At 38.1% G+C, this 20,876-nt stretch overlaps 1 protein-coding gene across 2 annotated transcripts in view; it reads left to right on the top strand.

Annotated features, from left to right (window-relative positions):
• The window catches only part of LOC113237325, a 116,585-nt gene that overhangs the window by 30,800 nt on the left and 64,909 nt on the right, over positions 1 to 20,876 (top strand). For both annotated transcript variants that reach the window (XM_026473737.1, XM_026473736.1), the window contains exons 2-23: positions 5,901 to 5,962; positions 6,332 to 6,533; positions 7,062 to 7,166; positions 7,511 to 7,627; positions 7,964 to 8,095; positions 8,176 to 8,291; positions 8,376 to 8,616; positions 9,613 to 9,878; positions 9,959 to 10,694; positions 10,809 to 11,981; positions 12,065 to 12,271; positions 12,354 to 12,647; positions 12,736 to 15,729; positions 15,810 to 16,478; positions 16,585 to 17,295; positions 17,493 to 17,681; positions 17,758 to 17,940; positions 18,021 to 18,152; positions 18,270 to 18,990; positions 19,109 to 19,284; positions 19,442 to 20,353; positions 20,469 to 20,606. In XM_026473737.1, the coding sequence (XP_026329522.1) occupies positions 5,906 to 5,962; positions 6,332 to 6,533; positions 7,062 to 7,166; positions 7,511 to 7,627; positions 7,964 to 8,095; positions 8,176 to 8,291; positions 8,376 to 8,616; positions 9,613 to 9,878; positions 9,959 to 10,694; positions 10,809 to 11,981; positions 12,065 to 12,271; positions 12,354 to 12,647; positions 12,736 to 15,729; positions 15,810 to 16,478; positions 16,585 to 17,295; positions 17,493 to 17,681; positions 17,758 to 17,940; positions 18,021 to 18,152; positions 18,270 to 18,990; positions 19,109 to 19,284; positions 19,442 to 20,353; positions 20,469 to 20,606 (10,471 nt within the window). In that variant the 5' untranslated portion in view covers positions 5,901 to 5,905. The remainder of the gene's footprint in view (positions 1 to 5,900; positions 5,963 to 6,331; positions 6,534 to 7,061; positions 7,167 to 7,510; positions 7,628 to 7,963; positions 8,096 to 8,175; positions 8,292 to 8,375; positions 8,617 to 9,612; positions 9,879 to 9,958; positions 10,695 to 10,808; positions 11,982 to 12,064; positions 12,272 to 12,353; positions 12,648 to 12,735; positions 15,730 to 15,809; positions 16,479 to 16,584; positions 17,296 to 17,492; positions 17,682 to 17,757; positions 17,941 to 18,020; positions 18,153 to 18,269; positions 18,991 to 19,108; positions 19,285 to 19,441; positions 20,354 to 20,468; positions 20,607 to 20,876) is intronic.

Here is a 20,876-nt window from a genome sequence, read left to right as displayed (position 1 = left end):
ACATACTCGTCCCCCTTATGTTAATCATTTATTTTATATTAAGTGTTCTTGACATCATACTTTGTAGGGCCAAATTATGTCGTTAATGGTAATAACAAAATGGCTGTCGGATTAATCAAACCAGCGACATTAAAGTCAAGAGTGAAATCAAGCGTACTCAACTCAACATAGAGTAGTATTTGATTTTCAATGAACTAACTAATTAGCATATTTAAAACTTTAAAGTTTATTTATCGACTTCGTGTTTTTAGGTCATCATTGAGTGTATAGAATTTCTTATAAACTTACAATTATAGTTATTGTTTATTTATTAGCCTTAACTCGTCAACGCTTCTGTCCCATATTAATTTTAACATCAAGTGCAATCCACGACGCCTTCCTAGACCATTCGTATTGAATGTTTATACTAATAATACTTCTTTTTACAACCCTTTGACGAGAATGTGTCGGGCCTACAATGACCTTATGGCTGACCCTGGCGATGATTTAGGGATGGATATATTTGATGGTAATGTTAAAAGATTTCGCAATCGAATCCACAACCACCGCGGTTTCTCTCTTTCATGGTTATAGTCATAGTAATTATTTTTTATTTAAGGTTACAGTTTTATTTATGCCTAAGTATTTTATATTAATTTACAAATAATTTATATTTCAAACAATATTGTTTACTCATGATTGGTCATGCTGTATGTACATGTTTAGGTTTACATTCAAGAGTAGAACTAGTAGTAATGTTTAAGCTTTGGTTAAGGAGTGAATGTAAACTGTTTTGTACATCTAATAAATAAATAAATAAATAAAATTGGAAAAGTTTTATTAAAAAGGTGACTAATAATTAAGAAACTCAATACGTAATAACCGTAAAGTACTAATTAATTCGTGTAAAAACTGTAACCACAAAAACTCGTTGAACTTACAATAACTCGATGTGTTTTTTTTTTCGATATTTTACTATGTTTAGGTGCTTCGTAACTTTACTATAGAAAATACAACTATTTTCTAAGAGATTTTAGATAATGGGTAAAATATGATAATTTATTTTAGACTCGGATATTAAGGTTTCATTTCTTTGTTAATGTTTAAAAAAAGCGTAAGTAATAGGGACATGTTTCATTAAATAACACAATGTGCTACCACTGTTGCTATTGTGATATAAAGTCAAAAAGCAAGACAGTGTTCCATATTTAAAAAAAAAAACAGATGGGAACCATTGGGCTCTTAAAAGTTTGTAATACGATATACTACGAAACTGTCCACTGCAAGATGATCCCTTATTATTTAAAATGTAAACTCAAACGTCGACTATTAGGTGTCTGAAGAGAAGTCTACTTGGACAATTTTGTGCACTTCCCAATTTGCACTTGGAAGCCGAATACCCTAAGCAAAAGATAAAAACAGATCAAATTTCACAGATCCCGTGCCGTTCCAAAAGCGTAGGAAAACTAAATTAACTTATAGACTATATATACCCCTTCGATTAATACTAAGCTAGTAGTGGCATTGGCTGTTTAGAGTAATGTTAATTTTATACATTGAACCTCCAAGTAATCAGCATTTACCATACAGATTATATTAAGGTGATTATACTGAGGCATTCAAAGCAAATTGATGATCGCCGTGTAAAGCTCACGTTTCGTTTGAATTTCTAATTGATAATTTCTTACATGAAAATTGCCTTCAACTGTCTAAGACCATTATATATTGGTCATAGTAAACCACCGAAATGCCGCTAACAGTTATTTGACCTCCAGTGGCAGCCTTTACCTTTGTCGTTTGCAATTATAGGCTGAAACACAGTCGAGACATTCGTGGTATTCTTATTGTCCGGTCGATGTGACCACGATAAATAACAAACGCTAATGGTGACATCGTGGGAGTTTAATAGAAAATAGTACACTACTGCAGAGGCCGGGAAGTGCTCAGCCTTGTGTTATGCTTTTCTCAATAAATACAAGAAATGATTCAAATATATTTACAAAAATATGTGTGTATGTATGTAAACACTTTATTGTACAACACCACAAATTTTTAACAAAGGAATAAAACTTTATTGTACAAAAGCGAGCTTATCTCATAAAGGGATTTCTTCCAGCTAACCCTTAACCCTAAATAAGTAATTAATGCCAGAAAACAAATATGAATTTAAAACGAGCGAGCGACTTGGCTGTGTGACATTTTTTAGTCATTTCGATGTTGAATGCAATGGTCAAATAAATTAAAAAGATTAACGTAGCGATGGCAAATGGATTTCTCTACGGATTTTCCGATTTAGACCGGAAAGTAATTTGTTTTTAATTTCGGAGCAAAAATCTCTTCTCTCCATTGACTTACAATTATATGGACGTGGGTCCGCGCTAAGAAGTGTCCGAACTTATAGGGCGTTAAAATCGTATACAGAGCGTCATTCACGCTTTAGTCTTCGTTTGTTCGACTGACAGCGAAGCATGCAAAATTAGACAGTACTGCAATGACATTACAATTTAAATTCAACGTTTTAACTTTTTCATATTCCTTTACATGTCACTACGTTTAAATAGGTTGACTTGGGACATTTTTTTCGTGGTTTTTGTATTAGACCCGTCGTCCATTTATTTGTAAGTCAATGCTTCTCTCGCTCTCTTTGTATATTCTTTGCTTAAAAGTAAAGCGAATATTTATTGCGAGCTTGTTTGAGAAAAATATTTTTATAAAAAGAATTTATATATGTAGGTACTAATAAAGGAATATGGGAAATTAGAACAGAAGTGGACGCTTGGCGGCGTCAACACGAATAATATTTTTAATTAAATTCTAATTAAAATAATTATCTGGGATCAGATAGAAAAACAGTGTAATTTTCACATCAATTTGAAATATTTATAAAGAAACTATGATAAAGATCCACTTTTTAAACAAGTTTTATAATTATGATTTTGCGATGTGCGATTCTTATAAGTTAACTTACGAGTGATACTACCAAAAGCCGTGAAACAAAATTGTGACCGATCAAAATTTATCTACTACAGGGTTTTTGTTACAAAGTTTATTAATACTCTATTTGTAATGAATACGTGATTGCTTTTTATTGCATTCCTTGCCGTATGAGGTAACACATACAAGGCGCGAAGTGTGATCGTGGGCGTGTATTCCCTTAAAAGGCTCGAGTGTCGACATATTATAAATACTTCTTATAAGATATTTCTTGACAATATTGGACAAATAGACACTAATAGGAATTTAACATTGGATTAGTACGAGGAAATTAATTACTATTTATTTGAAAATTTAAATGGTGCCTATTAACTAACAATGGGGTAAATATTCATTCGTTATTATTGTGATGAGTGATTGATAGTTAAGTTTACTTTTGCTTTCTTTATCTTTTTGTTTCTGATTCAATGTAATAAGTCCAAACAGACTTTGAAAGAAATTATAATTGATGCTATCGGGGCAAAAGTGGTGTACCCCAGTAAAAAAATAGTGAAAATTTATAATCAAATCAGTCCGTTACAGCATACCATACCATTTGTTATGTATGAAAATAGCATCCATATATAAAATAATTATATAGTTTGGTACAAATTAACTGTATTCCGTAATTTAAAGTACCTAATACTGTAGAAAAAATTGAATGTGGGTTACACTACTTTTGCGCTGTAAGACTCAATTATAATCTGATTTTAATACGCAGTAGTATTACTGTAGCGGTAGCGCTGCTTGTGACAGAGTTCGTCCAAGGAAGTACTACCACCTTACATATTTCTGCCGCCAAGCAGCAATGTGAACATTACTGCGTTCCAGTTTTGAAGGGTAAAGGTGCAGGTGAAATTACGGGCACATGAGGCATGTCAACTTATGTCTTAGGGTGACAGGCGCAGTGGCAGTGCCCCTTTGTGAATCTTTGCGTTTTGAAACTCTGAGTGGCATTGCAACTGCTATGGACATCCGTGTCGCTTAATACCAGACGCACCACTTCATCCCGTCACTTGGTATCATAAAAAAATTAGAGCTCCTTGCGAAAAAGTTCAATCAGGAAAGTGCTGCCTATTTCTGCCGGCAAGCAGTAATGTGAGCATTACTTTCGTTTTTGAAGGGTAAGGGTGCTGATGAAATTACAGAAAAATAGGACTTGTCATACGTATGTCTCAAGGTGACGGGCGCAGTGGCAGTGCCTCTCAGATCTTAGCGATTTAAAACTCTGAACAGCGCTGCAACTGCCATCGGCAGGCGTGTCGCTTAACACCAGATGTACGACATGTTCGTCCCGTCACTTGTAATTATAAAAAAGTAGTTTTTTCACCTTTATTTTAAATTATTCTTTCTTTAGATTCCTCTTTTCTAAATTCTTCTTTAGATTGAACCACTTTGAAAGTTGACTCCATCTTTATACACCTGCCCTTATATTATTTGGGGTCAGCGCAGTATACATTCTTCTTCCATTCATATCAATCACCCGTCACTTCGTTGTTCATTCCCCTCATATCTTAGAGGATGGAAAAAAAACTTCATATACACATATTACAATGGAAAGTATACACTTAGATAACTTATATAAATAAAAAAAAAACCTTTTGGTACGTATTACGAACACAAATATGAAACCTCCTATTTTTAGTCCGGTCAAAGCACCAAACTCGTCTCATGTAGAGTCATATAGAATATTGAGATTAAAAACAAATCGGTCAGTGAAAGTGACTTCACGTAACGTCGACTAGTCATCTTCAGTGGCAAGTCCATAATAAAAAACTTTGCAGCCAATACATTCGCTGCAAATTACGTGAATATAGTTTTTTATTATTTTTCTACGTCTGCCTGTTTTGTACCATTCTCGATTGACGCAAAAACTCAAAAACTCAAAAACTCAAGGTGAGAAGTAACACACCTGAATCATTTTCTATCGTAATTGTTTTCTGTGTTTTGTACTTGTGTGTTTTGTAAATTAGATAAATTGAAAACAAACATATATTTCGAATTTAAGTTGTATTATGGAGGAACGGGAGGAGCCAGACGGACATTTCAGTAGGTGAAACCTACCCTCCCTAGTTCTAAATCCACCATATAGTAATCCAATCATGTTTATTAGACTTTATGTTAAGATAATTTCAAGAAATAAAAAATAATTATTAAAGCACAGGAGCCTTATAGCCAGTTTTTGTTGTATATGTATAGCTACCATCGCGTGATCATCTGGGGTGGGTATTCCATAACTATAATTCAGTTTTAGTAGAGCTTCTTGTGAAAGAGTTTGTCCAGGAAAATACTGCCACCTTACCTATTTCTGCCGCCAAACAATAAGGTCAGCGTTCCTGTGTTCCGGTTTTGAAGGGTAAGGGTGCTGGTGAAATTACATTCACGTGGGATTTGTCAACTTACATATGTCTCAGAGTGGCATTGCAACTGCTGTGGACAGACGTGTCGCTTACCACCAGGCGCACGACTAGTTCGTCCCGTCATTGTCACTTGGTATCATAAAAAAGTAGTAATTCCCGTGGAAGGTGGCTTAAAAAGTCTTGTAAGAATAATAATCAATTGTTGAAAACAAATAGAAGTTTCTCATTCCAGTAATGCCAGCACACTAGGGTGCGACTAGCGCGAGAGCGACATAAAGTGCGAGATACTGCTATTCTCGAATAGAGATCTCGCGTTTTTGCGCAAGTCGTGTCTTATCGTGCTAGCCCTACTGTTTACCAAAAAAGTATGTGTTTGTTTGAAATTTTTCAAAAAAACTCTTGACCTATTTGGATAATTCTTTCACTGAAATGTATTTAAGTTGTCACCTACTTCTGAAGCACTAACAACAATCTGTGAAGTTTTTTTCGGACTTCGTCAACGTGTCTATTTAATAGCATGTGTTTCTAAAAATTTGTGTAACACAAACAAATTTGTATAGTCTAACGTAAAATATTCTTTTGTTACAGAGACCATGTATATAGAAACCTTACCGCTCGTGGTTTGGACGCTCTTAGTCACAACGACACATGTAAGTAATAGATTAGTTTTCTATTAATATTCTTATTAGAAGTAATTGGTACTTTTGTTACCTAACTTATTTGTTTATTTGTGCTGCGTTTTTACAGGATCTTAATATAATACGCGAGCTGTTATAAATAATTACCTTACTTTGTATGTAATTTATTGTTTACCTATGTGCATGTGTTTAGTATTATAATGATTTTATTTTGTTGCCGATTGTTTTTTTTTTATTTAATTGACGAACAGGCATATTGTAGCTTGTTGTTAAGTATGTTATATTTTATTTTAAGTAACTTTTGTCTGTTTGTACACGAAATGACTTCTTCTGCGTCAGAACTGATTTCGTAATATGAAAGTTTATAAATTTGCTTCACAGGTAGCGACAGAAGGGCAATATGGAATAGGTTTAGGAATAAAACGAGAAGTATTTTTCTTAAATTTAGAAGACGGCTACTTTGGCTGTCAAGTAAATGAGTCAACACAAATATTACAATTATATGAATTATCAAAATTATGCGACGGTGTGCCAGACTGTTACAAGGCCTCCGACGAGCTTAGGTCAGACTTAAAATGCACAGGTGAGTTTATTACCTTTATTAATTATAATTAATAAGATATATACACTCTCTCTAGCTATTATAAAGAACAATTACATTGATTTATTTAAAATATGAATACTGCAGCACCAAAGTCGTTTAAGAGGGTTACCTATCAGTAGTCCGAAATAACATTTTCCAGAAATAATAACGTTTGATCGAAATTTCATAACCTCGAAAGTATTTTTGAGAGGAAAATGTTTTTTCTTTTAAACCTAACTTGACCTAATGTGACCGAACCTATTCGTGTCTTTGCGATAAACATTCAACATATCCTGAAAGAACAACTGTTTCGTTATAATTCGGTTTTTGGTGTAATGAAAATTCGAACAAACGTTATTTCAGACAAAACATTTTTCGACTTTGTGATAGATTACCGTTAAAGAGCTATAATGTAATTTTTTTACTGATTTTTGTCTTTTCTATAATAACAGGTAAATGGTGTAATAGTATGGGTATACTTTAGCATTTACATAGATAATAAACATTTTCAAAACGTGTTCGTTTTAGATGATTGTACCAAAGAAGATGGCGCGCGTTGTATAAATGGTGCTTGTCTGAACGGTGTGTGCCATTGTAATGACGGTTTCGGCGGCTGTAACTGCCAGGAACACGGTGAGTAATAAACACTGTATAAACGTAACAAAACAAGACGAAAAAAAGAAACATGTGGGTACGTTTCTTTTTCAACATCAATGGAAAGCCCATTATCCAAATTAAAAGGAATCAGTTTAGTTGAATAAATACGAATCTCACGCAGTAAGTAAATAAATCAATCTGCTTTCGATCATGTGATCGAATGACTGCATCAGATAATAAAAAAATAGAAAAAAATAGGTAGGTAGTTTTAAAAGCTTATTATTTGTACCTACTTATATAATTATTCTTTCGCAAAGAAAAAGTTTCTGTTTTTCATATCGTCTCTCGTATGTGCATTGCAATATTTTTTTCACTTTCAGATGTAAATGAATGCAAAGAAAGGCCTTGCGATGTTTTTGCTCATTGCACTAACATAGTGGGTAGTTTCCAGTGTTCGTGTTTCCCAGGCTATGAAGGTGATGGTTTCACTTGCAGAGGTAAATCAACTTTGTATATTTGCTACTAAATCGTAATGAACACGTTTGAAAGTTGTTGCTGTACAATTAACTTACTGTTACAAATGTAAACATGAATGTTAAACGTGTTTAATCCAATTAACGAAGAGCGCAGTGGGAGCTTTTATAGTACCTACTCGAAGATTTAAAAATTAGTACACTTTTTTGCCAACTCTAATTATATCCCATTAGTAACAGCAGTGAGCATAAGATCAAATCAAACATTCATAACTATAATGTATTTCAAAAAACACCATATCACTAATTACATGTTGCGTTATGTAAGGTTACGGTGACTAATGTTTATTTTTCCGTTAGACATAAATGAGTGCGAAGACCCGGCAATAGTATCACGATGCGTTGAAAATGCTGAGTGCTGCAATTTGCCCGCTCATTTCATCTGCAAATGTAAAAGAGGCTTTCAAGGCGACGGGGAAGAAGAATGCCGAGGTACAAATTTTCCTAGTATTCCAAATAAACAAAATTCTTTTTTTTTTATAATTTAATATAATTGGATTTTCATATTATAGATATTGATGAATGTCGTCGACCTGGCGCTTGCGGAATAAATGCCATATGTCAGAACTACCCAGGAAACTATACGTGTGCATGTCAAGTTGGTTACACTGGAAATCCATTCGATGGCGTAAGTATTTTACATAATATTGTAAAGAATTGAGGTGGGATATTCAAGTGACGATTTTAAGTGATAACTTTTACGGTTGATCAGTGTGTGGATGTCGACGAATGTGCGAATGGTAACGCGTGCGGTCCGGGAGCGGTGTGTCGTAACGTAGAGGGCGGCTACGAGTGCAGCTGTCCAGTTGGGTATGAAGGCGATCCGCGCGTTGGCTGCCGCCACCACGATGGGTGCGCCTCCTGCGGCCGAAACGCTGTCTGCGAAACCCTCCCTGACTTCCGCTGTGTTTGTCCACCGGGCTTCGAAGGCAACCCTGGCGTACAGTGCACTGGTAAGCCTTACAAGGAAGCGCCAGTAGGTGTGACGTACGCTAACTCATTCTCTTTGTGGTCTAACGCTTTTGACAACATAACTCGCTCATGTGTAACGAATCGCGCTCAACACTGCCGCAAAGCGACGCGCGGTAGCTTCACGCTTCTACTAATGTCTTAACTGGTCACGACATCTAAAATATTTACCGATAAATGTTATCAAAATTTTCAGCAACCGGCCGCATCTATTACGATGGCAACGAAGGTGATCTTCGATAATTTCATATCAAATTTTAGGCAACATATATAGAGTATTTCAAAAGGGCACCCGATCTATAAATTTAAATAAAAAAGCTCCATCAGTAATATTGATTAATATGGCTGATTTTTTTTAAAATTTACTTGCAGGGTCAGTCTGTAGGCATTAATTATGGAACATCGGCTTGATGGCCACCTCGGCTTCATTAAGCGCTTTTTGGAGGTTCAAATTTTCAATTTTGAATACAAGTCGGGCAGATTTTCATGACCTTGATTATGTTAGTATCAATTTGTTTTCGGTTAATTAGCGTACAGTAGGGTTATAACATAACATTGTTACATGTGCGTACGGCGACATATTACAATAAGTGTAAAAATTACACCTCGGATTATATACTATCGATCACTTTGGTGAATTTCGTGTGGAACACGGATCGGATCAAACTGAAAATTTTCCATGATTAATGATGAAGCTTAATTAACACTATTGTGTTTATAGATCTTTTCTAAAAATGTTATAATCGTGTGTCGTTACTGAAATGCTCATTCATTTGAAGGACTCCTCTGCATACTCTTTCAGTTTTTAAATGAGCCTTGAATTCTACTTCTATCTTTCTGTAACAGCTTTATGTGTTCGGCCGTTTGTGTCTGTCTCTTCCTCTTCGTAGTGGCTGTCGGCGTATACCTACTGCGTGCGTATGAATCGATAATACCGCAGGCGGCAGATGTAATTAGACGTGAGTTGTTTGTTACACCAGACGTGGATGAGTGTAAGGGTAGCGAGCGAGTGTGCGGTGCGCACGCCTTATGCACCAACACCGTGGGCAGTTTTGTGTGCACGTGCCAGCCCGAGTATACGGGGGATGCACGTGCGCCCAACGGCTGCCGAGACGTTGACGAGTGCGAGGTGCTCGAGCGCCCTTGTGGAACTCACGCACTTTGCGAGAATGCTGAACCAGGATACAACTGTGTTTGTCCTCAAGGATATAGAGCGAAACCAAATCCACAAATCGCATGTGAACAGGTAATATTGAGATTGTTGCCTACAATGTCCAAATAAATAACAACGGTCTAAGGTTACACGTGAAATGTATTTTCTTTCAGGTCGATGTTAACACCTTGTGTAAAACTAACTTTGATTGCACTAACAACGCTGAATGTATCGAAAATCAATGTTTCTGTAAAGAAGGATTTGACGCTAGAGGATCTGTATGTGTAGACAATGATGAATGTGCTTCTAAAAATGCAATATGTGGAGAAAATGCAATGTGTGTCAATACACCTGGAGGGTATAGTTGCGAATGTGCTACTGGATTTGTAGGATCACCCCCGCGCGTAGCTTGTCGCGCCCCTTGTGAAGATGTGAAATGTGGTGACCATGCATACTGTAAGCCAGACGGTAACGAAGCTTACTGCGTCTGTGAGAATGGTTGGACTTTTGACCCTAATGACATCGCCGCTGGTTGTATAGACATTGACGAATGCGACTCTGCTGTTGAATCTGAGCAACGTTGTGGCAGAAACGCAAAATGTACTAATTCCCTCGGAAGTTTCGCTTGTCAGTGTCCTGAAGGATATACTGGGGATGCATACAAACAATGTTTAGATATAGACGAGTGTCACCTAGACGGTACATGCGGTATTGGCGCCGAATGCATAAACTTAGATGGGTCTTATAATTGTGAGTGTCCCGAAGGAACAATACCAGACCCTGATGCCAGAGTGCGTTGTGTTGAAATACTCTCTTGCAAAAATGACAACGATTGTCCTGGAAATGCTTTATGTGATTCTAATTCAAGATGCCTCTGTCCAGAACCCAATGTAGGCAATGAATGTAGACGTGAGTATTTTTCCGTGTGTTTCACATTACAATTATATAATAATGAGATAATCTTATTGTACTTATTCTTATTAATGCTTGTGATAAACCTCATGACATATTTTTTTATTACAGATCCGTGTGAATCTTTGCAATGCGGTAGTAAATCAGAATGTTTGCTAAGTGATCATGTAGCGCAATGCACTTGCCAAAGTGGCTTTACCGGTGAACCGTTATCTCCTAGCGGTTGTCAAGATATTAATGAATGTGAGGCAAATCCTTGTGGCCCAGGTGCTGTTTGTAAGAACCTCCCAGGTCGCTTTCAGTGTGAATGTCCCGGTAGATTTAGCGGCGATCCTTACGTCGACGGTTGTGTGGCAGGAAAAATGCCAAATGAATGCAGTGATATGAATCCATGTCCTCAGGGTGAACAATGTATTTTACACGACGGTGAAAATGTTTGCATTTGCTCTCAAGGTTTCTCACGAAGTAAAGAAACGGGGTTGTGCGAAGACATAAATGAATGTACGCAGCATGGACGTTCCCCTTGCGGATTAAACGCTATTTGCAAAAATTTACCAGGAAGTTATGAATGTAAATGTCTACCAGAATATAGTGGCAATCCGTACAAACTTTGCGTAATATGTAACGATATAAGTTGCCAGTGCCAGCCACCCTACAAAGTAGTTGACGGAAATTGTGTTTTATCAGGCTGCAATAAAGATAATAAGTGTGGAAAAGGAGCTGAATGTATCGTCATTTCTGATGGTGTTAGTTATTGTGCCTGTCCAGTCGGTTTTACACAGAGTACAGATGGCGCGTGTGAAGACATAAACGAATGCACATCCGGACAACCAGTTTGCGGTTTCGGTGCGGAATGTGTGAATACAGTCGGCTCTTTCTTATGTAAATGTCCCCTTGGCTACGGTAAAGATCCAATTTCAGGCCATTGTGCGCTAAACCAAAAGCGCTGTATAAGCGATTCCGACTGCTTTCCGAATGAAAAATGCGTACAGCCCGGTAAATGCGTGTGTCCTCCACCATTCTATTTAGATGTATCAGATGGACAAAAATGTAAGAGTCCCTGCGAAAGATTCACTTGCGGCATTAATGCCAAATGCACACCAAGCGACCCTCCGAGATGTATGTGTATGACGGGCTATGAAGGCGATCCTTACACTGGATGCACAAATAGAAATGAATGCCACAGTGCGCCGTGTGCGTATGGTGCTATATGTCATGATAAAAAAGGAGGATATCAATGCGACTGCCCACAAAATATGGTTGGAGATCCATATAAAACCGGATGTAAGCAATTCACGTTTTTGGGTTTATAAATAATTAAAAAAATCACGGGATATATAAAAACAATAATAAATTATTTGTTTTAGGCTACATCGAGGAAGGGCCTTCACGTTCATTGTGTAGTTCAGATAATGAGTGCCCAAATACACTTGCTTGTATGAACCGTACTTGTATTTCACCGTGTAATATTCTGTCCTGTGGTTCGAATGCGTTTTGTGAAGTCGATAACCATGCTGCGTGGTGTCGTTGCAATCCAGGTTACACTAAACCAGTGAGTGGCAAATGTATTTCAGGTAAATTAAAACGTTCTGTACCATAATTTTCCATTTTGAGCATATTTTAATACGTTTTTTACAAGATTCAATGTTATTTTAGGATGTGATTCATATTCATGCGCGTCTGGAGCCCAATGCATAATATCCAAAACCGGTCCCACATGCGTTTGCCCCGAAGGGATGGTGGGCAATCCATTCCCAGGCGGCACATGTAGAAGAGATGTATGTGGACCCGGTTCTCCTTGTGACGAGCCACTAACATGCGTAGCGGGTCGATGTCGACAACGTTGCGAGGGAGTTGTTTGTGGAGTGGGCGCCTCGTGCGATGAGGAAAGCGGCCGATGCGTTTGTAATGCGTTCTTTGTTGGAAACCCCGATTTGTTGTGTATGCCACGTAAGTGTAATGAAACGAAGGAAATGTAATTATAGGCAAGTTATAAATTATCCATTCAACGAAGGTTTACATTTCTTTCTTTTTACAGCTATTTCTCCGCCAGCCTGTGAGCCCGGTTGTAGTCAAAACGCACACTGTGTTTATGGACAGACGAATGTGTGCAAGTGTGACAAAGGTTTTACGGGAAATCCTTATATTAAATGTTTGCCTCGAAGACAGATAACATGCATTACATCAGTTTGTGGGCAAAATGCTGTATGTCAACAAACAAAATCACATGTCGAATGCTTATGTCCACCAGGATATGTTGGAAACCCCAATTTACTTTGCACCGATATAGACGAATGTAATTCTAAACCATGTGCAGAGAACGCAATTTGTATCAATACGCCAGGCAGCTTCAGTTGTATATGTAAAAGTAGATATGTTGGCAATCCTTACGAGCTGTGCTCTCAAGTCTCGATTTCTAAATGCACAGAAGGTAGTATTTGTACGTGTTCACACAATGCCACATGCCCCGAAGGGTACATTTGCGAAAACTCGAGATGTGTAGACGTATGCCGCACTATGATGTGTGGCCCTAAAGCAATGTGTGAAGAGGGTAATTGTATTTGTCTCCCAGGATATAAAGGAAATCCAAATGACTTACGGCGTGGTTGTGTAGCTGATAACAAATGTACAATGGATGGGGACTGCAAAGATTCAGAGATCTGTTTCCAAATAGCTAATAACGTCCGTAAATGTGTAGATTCATGCAGTAAACTTCAATGTGGTCCAAATTCTTTATGTGTGAGCGCTAATCACCAAGCTCATTGCATTTGCTCCGAAGGCTACGTGGGAAAACCTAGTGACATCAAAACCGGATGCCATCTACAACAAAGAGAGCCGAATGAAGTTGAATGTAACGTAAACAGTGATTGCGACGAGTTGCAAGTTTGTGTAATGGTGGACGGTACTACTAACAGATGTTTAGATCTATGCTCGACTATAGCATGTGATGCCAATGAAGTATGCAATGTAGTGGACAATACTGCTCGATGCGAATGTAAAGGCGGCTTCTTATGGAATCCCGTTACATCTGTATGCGAACAACCTTCTACGCCAAATTGTCAAGTAGACGAAGATTGTGATGACAATAAATCTTGTGAAAGAGATGTCCTTAATGTGAAAAAATGTACGGATAACTGCTTGGTATTTACATGTCCTCAAAATGCAAGATGTGTTACAAGAAATCATAAGAGTCAATGCGAATGTCTATCTGGTTTTGTTGGAAACCCAAACGACCGAGATGGCTGCATAGCATTTAATAAAAACCAGTGTTCCGAAGATGTACAGTGCAGAGAAAATGAGGTCTGCAAAACTATAGGAAATGCCAAGAAGTGTGTACCAGCTTGTCAACAGATTCAATGTGGGCCGAATGCTGTGTGTATTACTAACAATCACGCTGCGAAGTGTGAATGTCCATCTGGACCTTTTACAGGAAATCCAAATGACTTGGAAAAAGGTTGTCAATCAGTACCTTGCATTTACAATACAGACTGCCTATCTAATGAACTATGTAATAGAATGACACACTCTTGTATGAATGCATGTGAAGAAGATACATGTGGCGATAATGCCGTATGTATAGCTGAAAATCACAAAACCAGTTGTCAGTGTCCGAGTGGATTTAAGGCGGACCCTATACCTGAAATCAACTGTAAAAAAATTGAATCATGTAATCCCAATCCCTGCCATCCTACAGCTATATGTGAACCACGCCTTTCATCATATATCTGCAGATGTCCCGCAGGGTTCGTTGGAGATCCAGATAAAACAGGATGCAGAAAACAGGGCGAGTGTTTTAAAGGGGACAACGATTGCCCTCCAGGGGCAACTTGTGTTAATGGACGTTGTGTAAATCCATGTGACGGCGCTTGTGGAATTAATTCACTTTGTAAAATTGTAGACAGAAAAGCAATTTGCATTTGTCCAGATGGATATGAAAATACTCAAGGTGGAAATGTATGTAAAAAAAAAATATTGGCCTGTTCTGCCGAACGCGACTGTGACGGAGATATATGTTCTAATGGACAATGTTTCACTGCCTGTAAAGACTCCAGCCAATGCGACCCAGGTGATTCATGTCTAAAAAACTTTTGCATTACTCAGTGTAGTAAACACACCCAATGTGGTATCGGACAAGCTTGCGTAGGAGGGCAATGTATAATTGGATGCAGAAGCAATGAAAACTGTCCCAGTGATGAAGCATGTGTAAATAATAGATGTGTTAATCCTTGTCTGGCGACAAGAGTTTGTGGCCCTAATGCTATTTGTTCAAGAATTAATCATAGTACTAGATGCGAATGTCCCCTGGGATTTGAAGGCACACCAAGTGCACAACAAGGATGTGTACGAAAACCTACTTCATGTCTTAAAACATCGGATTGTCCACCGGAACACATGTGTATTGGTCGTTTATGCCAAGTACCATGTGAAGATAATTCTGGTTGCGCTATCGGAGAAAAATGTAGCGACAGTAAATGCCATAAAATTTGTCATTCTAGTAGTAACTGCTTGCATGGCGAACACTGCAGTTCAGGTATATGTATACCAGGATGTAAAACAGACTCAGATTGTCACACTAACCAATTATGTAAATCAACAAAATGTGAATGTTCACCTGGATTCCAATTATCGGGAGACGAATGCGTTAATGTTAATGAGTGCATCAACAACCCGTGTCATCCTTCTGCCCAGTGTATTGACACACTGGGTTCTTTTAAATGTATATGTCCGATTGGAGCAGTTGGTGATCCTTTTAGAACTGGTTGCTTACTTCCCAATCAATGCCGTCGTGACAGTCAATGTGAAAACACACTTGCTTGCATAAAAGGAAAATGTTCGAATCCTTGTCAATTGAATGGCTGTGGGTTGAATGCAATATGCTCAGTGGTGAAACACAGGGTCACATGTGCCTGCGAAAAGGGTTATCTGGGAAATCCGTTTGACAAAAACATTGGCTGCTTCAAAGTTGAATGTGTAGAGGATTCAGATTGCGCAAGCGATAAGTACTGCAATAGTAGAAACAACAAATGTACAGGTATGTTAAAAGATAATGTTTTCATTTTTTGTTATTTAAATAATTTTGAAAACCTATTCTAATTTGCCTATTTTTTACAGATAAATGTGAAGATTTCGCTTGCCAAGGCGGGACGTGCAAAATCGAAAGCCATAAAACTATGTGCATCTGTCCTTCTGGATACGATTTAATGAATAGCATTTGTGAGGATCTTAATGAATGTTTGAACAATCCATGTCCCCTAAATGCAAATTGTTTTAATACCCCTGGTTCGTACACTTGCAATTGTGCCAACGGAACCGTTTTGGACTCAAGTAGTGGAAATTGCAGAATACCAGGTGACTGTACAACAGATAATGACTGCTCTGAAAAAACTAAGTGCTACAACAATCATTGCATCGATCCCTGTGAGAAACTTTCACCTTGCGGTCAAAATGCAGAATGCCTTGTTGTAAAACACAATCCCATATGTGAATGTCCACCAGATAGCCAAGGCGATCCTTACAAATCGTGTAGTAAATTTGAATGCGTTAAAGACGCCGACTGTCCGTCAGAAGAAGCCTGTGTTAACTACAAATGCAAAAACTCCTGTAGCATTCCCCGTGCTTGTGGCAGAAATGCCGAATGCCTTTCTAGAAACCACATAGGGCATTGCTCTTGTGCACCGGGATACAGTGGAGATCCGGTTTTAGGTTGTGTTCCTATTCAGTACTGCACAGATGATACCCGATGTTCGTCCGGAACTAAATGCGTTGATAATCTTTGTGTAGGTGAGTTCGCACATTCTTTTAAAGAATAATAATGTTATGATTATTTCCAATGGCGTTTTTGTATACATATATATTTTAATAAATATAATAAATATTTTTGTTTCAGGCCTTTGTAAAAATTCAAGAGACTGTCTTAATGACCAAGTTTGCATTCAAGGAACTTGTCGAATAACTTGCAATTCAAACAACACCTGTCCAGATTTCCAATTCTGTCTTAATAGAATATGTAGTAAAAACGTCCAATGTATATCTAATGATGATTGTGCTGATGATGAACAGTGCACTATAGGTAGAAATGGAATCCCGCAATGTATAGACGTTTGCGAGAGACTTCCTTGTGGTAGACAAGCTACTTGTATTGGTAAATCGCACCAAGCTACCTGTTCATGTAAGCGGGGATTCTTTGGAGATCCTTTGACTGGTTGCAAACGCAAGGAATGCGATTCTGATGCAGAATGTTCCGATGACAAGTTATGTGAAAAGAATATGTGTAAAATCGCATGTCTATTAACAAATGACTGTGGTGATAATTCGATCTGTTCATCTGAAAAACATAAACATATTTGCTATTGTCAACCGGGCTACACTGGTGATCCAGTGAAAGGATGTACACAAATCAATTGGTGTTCGTCAAATCCTTGTGGCAATGGCGCGGAATGTAAAAACGCGAGAAATCGGGCACAATGTGCTTGTCCTGCGGGAACTGTTGGGGACCCATATGACGAAGGATGTCGAAAAGCTCAAGAGTGTCGATTTAACAGAGACTGCCCTGCAGTTGCCCGGTGTACAGTTGTAGATGGCATTAGAAAATGTACTGGTAAGTTTGAACTCTTTCAACGGCACACATAACAACGGTATAATTTAGACAGTGCTTTAAGAAACGTATGTTTGTAATTTTTTTAAGTCTTTAACATCATATTAAAGTCAGCTATCACATGTAGAATAACCCCATAAGATTTTACTTACTTTTTACCAGCCTGTATTTGTTATTGGCATCCCATTTTCTTTTTGCAGACGCCTGTGAAAATATAAAATGTGGTTCTAGTGCAGAATGTGTGGCCACAAGACATGTTGGTCAATGCAAATGCAAAGCAGGATACGTAGGAAATGCTGATGCTGAAGGTTGTCGTTTACGTGAAATAACTTGTACGGGCAAAGTAGACTGTCCGGGTGATTATTACTGTCACAAGGGAATATGCAAGAGTAAGTACATAGAATATCAAAGAATTATTCACACTAAAAAAATTGTGATATATTAATAACCCAATCTTTTTTGTAGATCTTTGTCTCCTAGACGAAGAATGCGAATCTAATGAAAAATGTAGCAATGGTCAATGCATTGATCCTTGCAAAACTGAGAAAGCTTGCGGTTTAAACGCAATGTGCCGCACCGATAATCATATTACACAATGCAGTTGCCCTTACAGTTTCACAGGAAATCAGGACGTCGAATGCGTAAGAAGTGAGTGTCTTATAAGCCGGAGAGAATAGAAACACACATAAGGTGTTTTCATTACCTATTAACGTATAATGTATTTTCAGTACCGAGATTGTGTGGCGCTGCTGGTGAATGTGAAAATGGTCACATGTGTCGTGACTCTATGTGTATTCCTCAGTGCAAAGCTGATGAAGAATGTGCTCTAAATGAACGCTGTTCGAAGGGAGCTTGTCTTTGTAAGTTATTTGATAAATGGCAACTCATTTCAAGAATTCATTAAAATGGTAATGATCAAAAAATACTTAAACCATTAACATATAATTGAGTTAATGGAAATTATATTTATTTTACAGTAACATGCAGAGTCGATAACGACTGTTTCCTCGGGCATATCTGCCTAGCTAACGCTTGTCAATACGGTTGCCGACAAGACGAAGACTGCGGACCTAATGAATTCTGTAAAAACAACTTCTGCCAAAATCCGTGTGCGAACGATATAAATCCATGTGGTCCGAACGCCTTATGTTCAGTTGTAGATAGAAAAGCTTTATGTTCCTGTACGGAAGGACTCATACCAAATCCAACGCCTAACATTGGCTGTATCAGAACACAATCACTAACATGTCGAATGCATACTGATTGTGCCGTGGGTTGGAGATGTGAAGACGATCGTTGCAGACCTGCTTGTACACTTGATGGATCAGAATGCCTGCAAGGAGAACGATGTGATTCCGGAGTTTGCCGATTTGCTTGTACAGCTGATGAGCACTGCTCGGACGATGAAGTATGTGATGGCCGTATATGCGTTACGGGCTGCCGATCGAACAATCACTGTCCCGGCCATCTAGCATGTGTATCAGGACAATGTGTAGACCCTTGCACAACTCCTGCCACTTGCGGTGCTAATGCATTATGCGCGACCAATGACCATCAACCTGTGTGTACATGCCCTAGTAATCTCGTTGGAGATCCAAAATCTGTATGTAGAAGGATTTCATCGTCGTGCAATACGGATAATAACTGCCCTAATGGATTTAGTTGCTACGGAGACATATGCTATCCATCTTGTAGAAGGTACGATTATACTAGGAAAGAGTTCCTTTCTTAGTTTTATGATAAATAAGATATCGATCCAGCTATAATTAGCTATTGCTTCTTACATATTAATAAATGTTATGTTTTTTATTTCCAGTGACAATATTTGTTTATCAAATGAAAAATGCATTAGAGGTATATGTAGAGTCGTATGTAACAGTGATGACGCTTGTAACGAGGGTCACATCTGTGAGAACAGGATTTGTAAACAAGGCTGTAGAGATGACAATGCTTGTGACGAAGTTCAAGCTTGTTTAAACGGACAATGCAAAGGTGAGACATTTGAAAGAACGATAAAATATGAAAATATTTACTGTTCCAAATTTTGTATTAGATTGACCAGTTCGATAGCCTTTTAGCCTAAAAACAAATTTTATGATTTATTTATATTATTATCCATTACTTATATTTGTTTTTCTTTCTAATACAGATCCGTGTAAAGAGAGTGGAATCTGTGGTATTTGCTCAGAATGTCAGGTTTTAAACCATCGCGCTCAGTGTAGTTGCTCTAGCAATTATAGCGGTAACCCGCTCGTGGAATGTAAAAGAAAACGACTGCAATGTGATGGCTATTGCCCTTGCGACGATAGTGGATACTGCATATCACTATGTGACGACAATTCCCACTGCAACTGCGGTGAAAAATGTTTCAATGGAGGCTGCAGATCATTATGCTCAACAAGAAATAAATGTCCTGAAAGGCAAATATGTCTTCAGGGAGTTTGTATGCCTGGTTGTAACACTGATAGAGATTGTGGTGACGACATGTTGTGTTCATCTAAACTTTGTGTTAAGGCATGCCGTGAAAACTCTTGTGGTAAAAACGCTATATGTCTAGCTACTCGACACAGAGCTGTATGCAGTTGTCCTAGCGGATTTTCGGGAGACCCTATGAAAGATTGTAAATCGTATGAGTGTTTGCACGACGAAGATTGCGGCTCAGATGAAGAATGCAATCCAGATGGAAAATGTAAGAACGTTTGTTTAGGCGCATGTGGACTTAACGCTATTTGTCGCTCTGTAAACAGAAGTCCACAATGTACTTGCCCACCCAATTATTTGGGCAACTCAAAAGTGGAATGCACTAAATCATCAGCTGGTAGTTGTTTACGCAATCCTTGTGGAGTAAACGCCCGTTGTCGTGACTTGGACGATGGTAGCTACGAATGCACATGCCCCCCTGGCTGCGCTGGTAACCCACAAAGACAATGTTTCTGTGGAACTATGGAGCCATGTGCTTATAAGCCGTGTGGAATGAATGCACAGTGCCGTATAGGACAGAACGGCGAGGCACAATGCTATTGTCCCCGTAATTATCCTAACGGAGACCCAAATATAGAATGTAAGTAACTGTTCATACTAACGACTTTATTTTAATTCCAGACGTACATAAAAATATCTTTACCCATTTAGAGTTACGGTTGCGCAGCGAAGTAAATTAATTCTTTGATTTTTAGGTGCTCTTGAACGGAGTGTAGTTGATTGTAGAACAACAGGATGTGGAACCAACGGAGAATGTTTGAGAGAAGGTGCCGAATTTGTATGTCGATGCGTTCCCGGTACTGAAGGCCAAGCAGACATCGAGTGTCACACCAGTGAGTATACATACACCGTCGCATATCATCACCCGTTACCTATATTTTGACACCTGTATAAATGCACGATATCAATTTTACATACTTCACACGATTAAGCCATAATTGTATTGTTCAATTTTGGTAACCAAATTCTCCAGTGTATAAAGTTTACCGTCAAGATTTATTCTATTGTACGTATCTGGGGTCTTTTCCCACACATTCATGTACATACAAAAGGGTTCATATGGCAAACTATGTAGTGAAAATCTTGGCGCCTTCGGCAATTCT

The sequence above is a fragment of the Hyposmocoma kahamanoa genome, unplaced genomic scaffold (genome assembly GCF_003589595.1).
Source record: "Hyposmocoma kahamanoa isolate Upper Pololo Valley unplaced genomic scaffold, ASM358959v1 93, whole genome shotgun sequence".
Taxonomy (NCBI): Eukaryota; Metazoa; Arthropoda; class Insecta; order Lepidoptera; family Cosmopterigidae; genus Hyposmocoma; species Hyposmocoma kahamanoa.
This window is presented reverse-complemented; position numbering and strand designations above follow the sequence as displayed.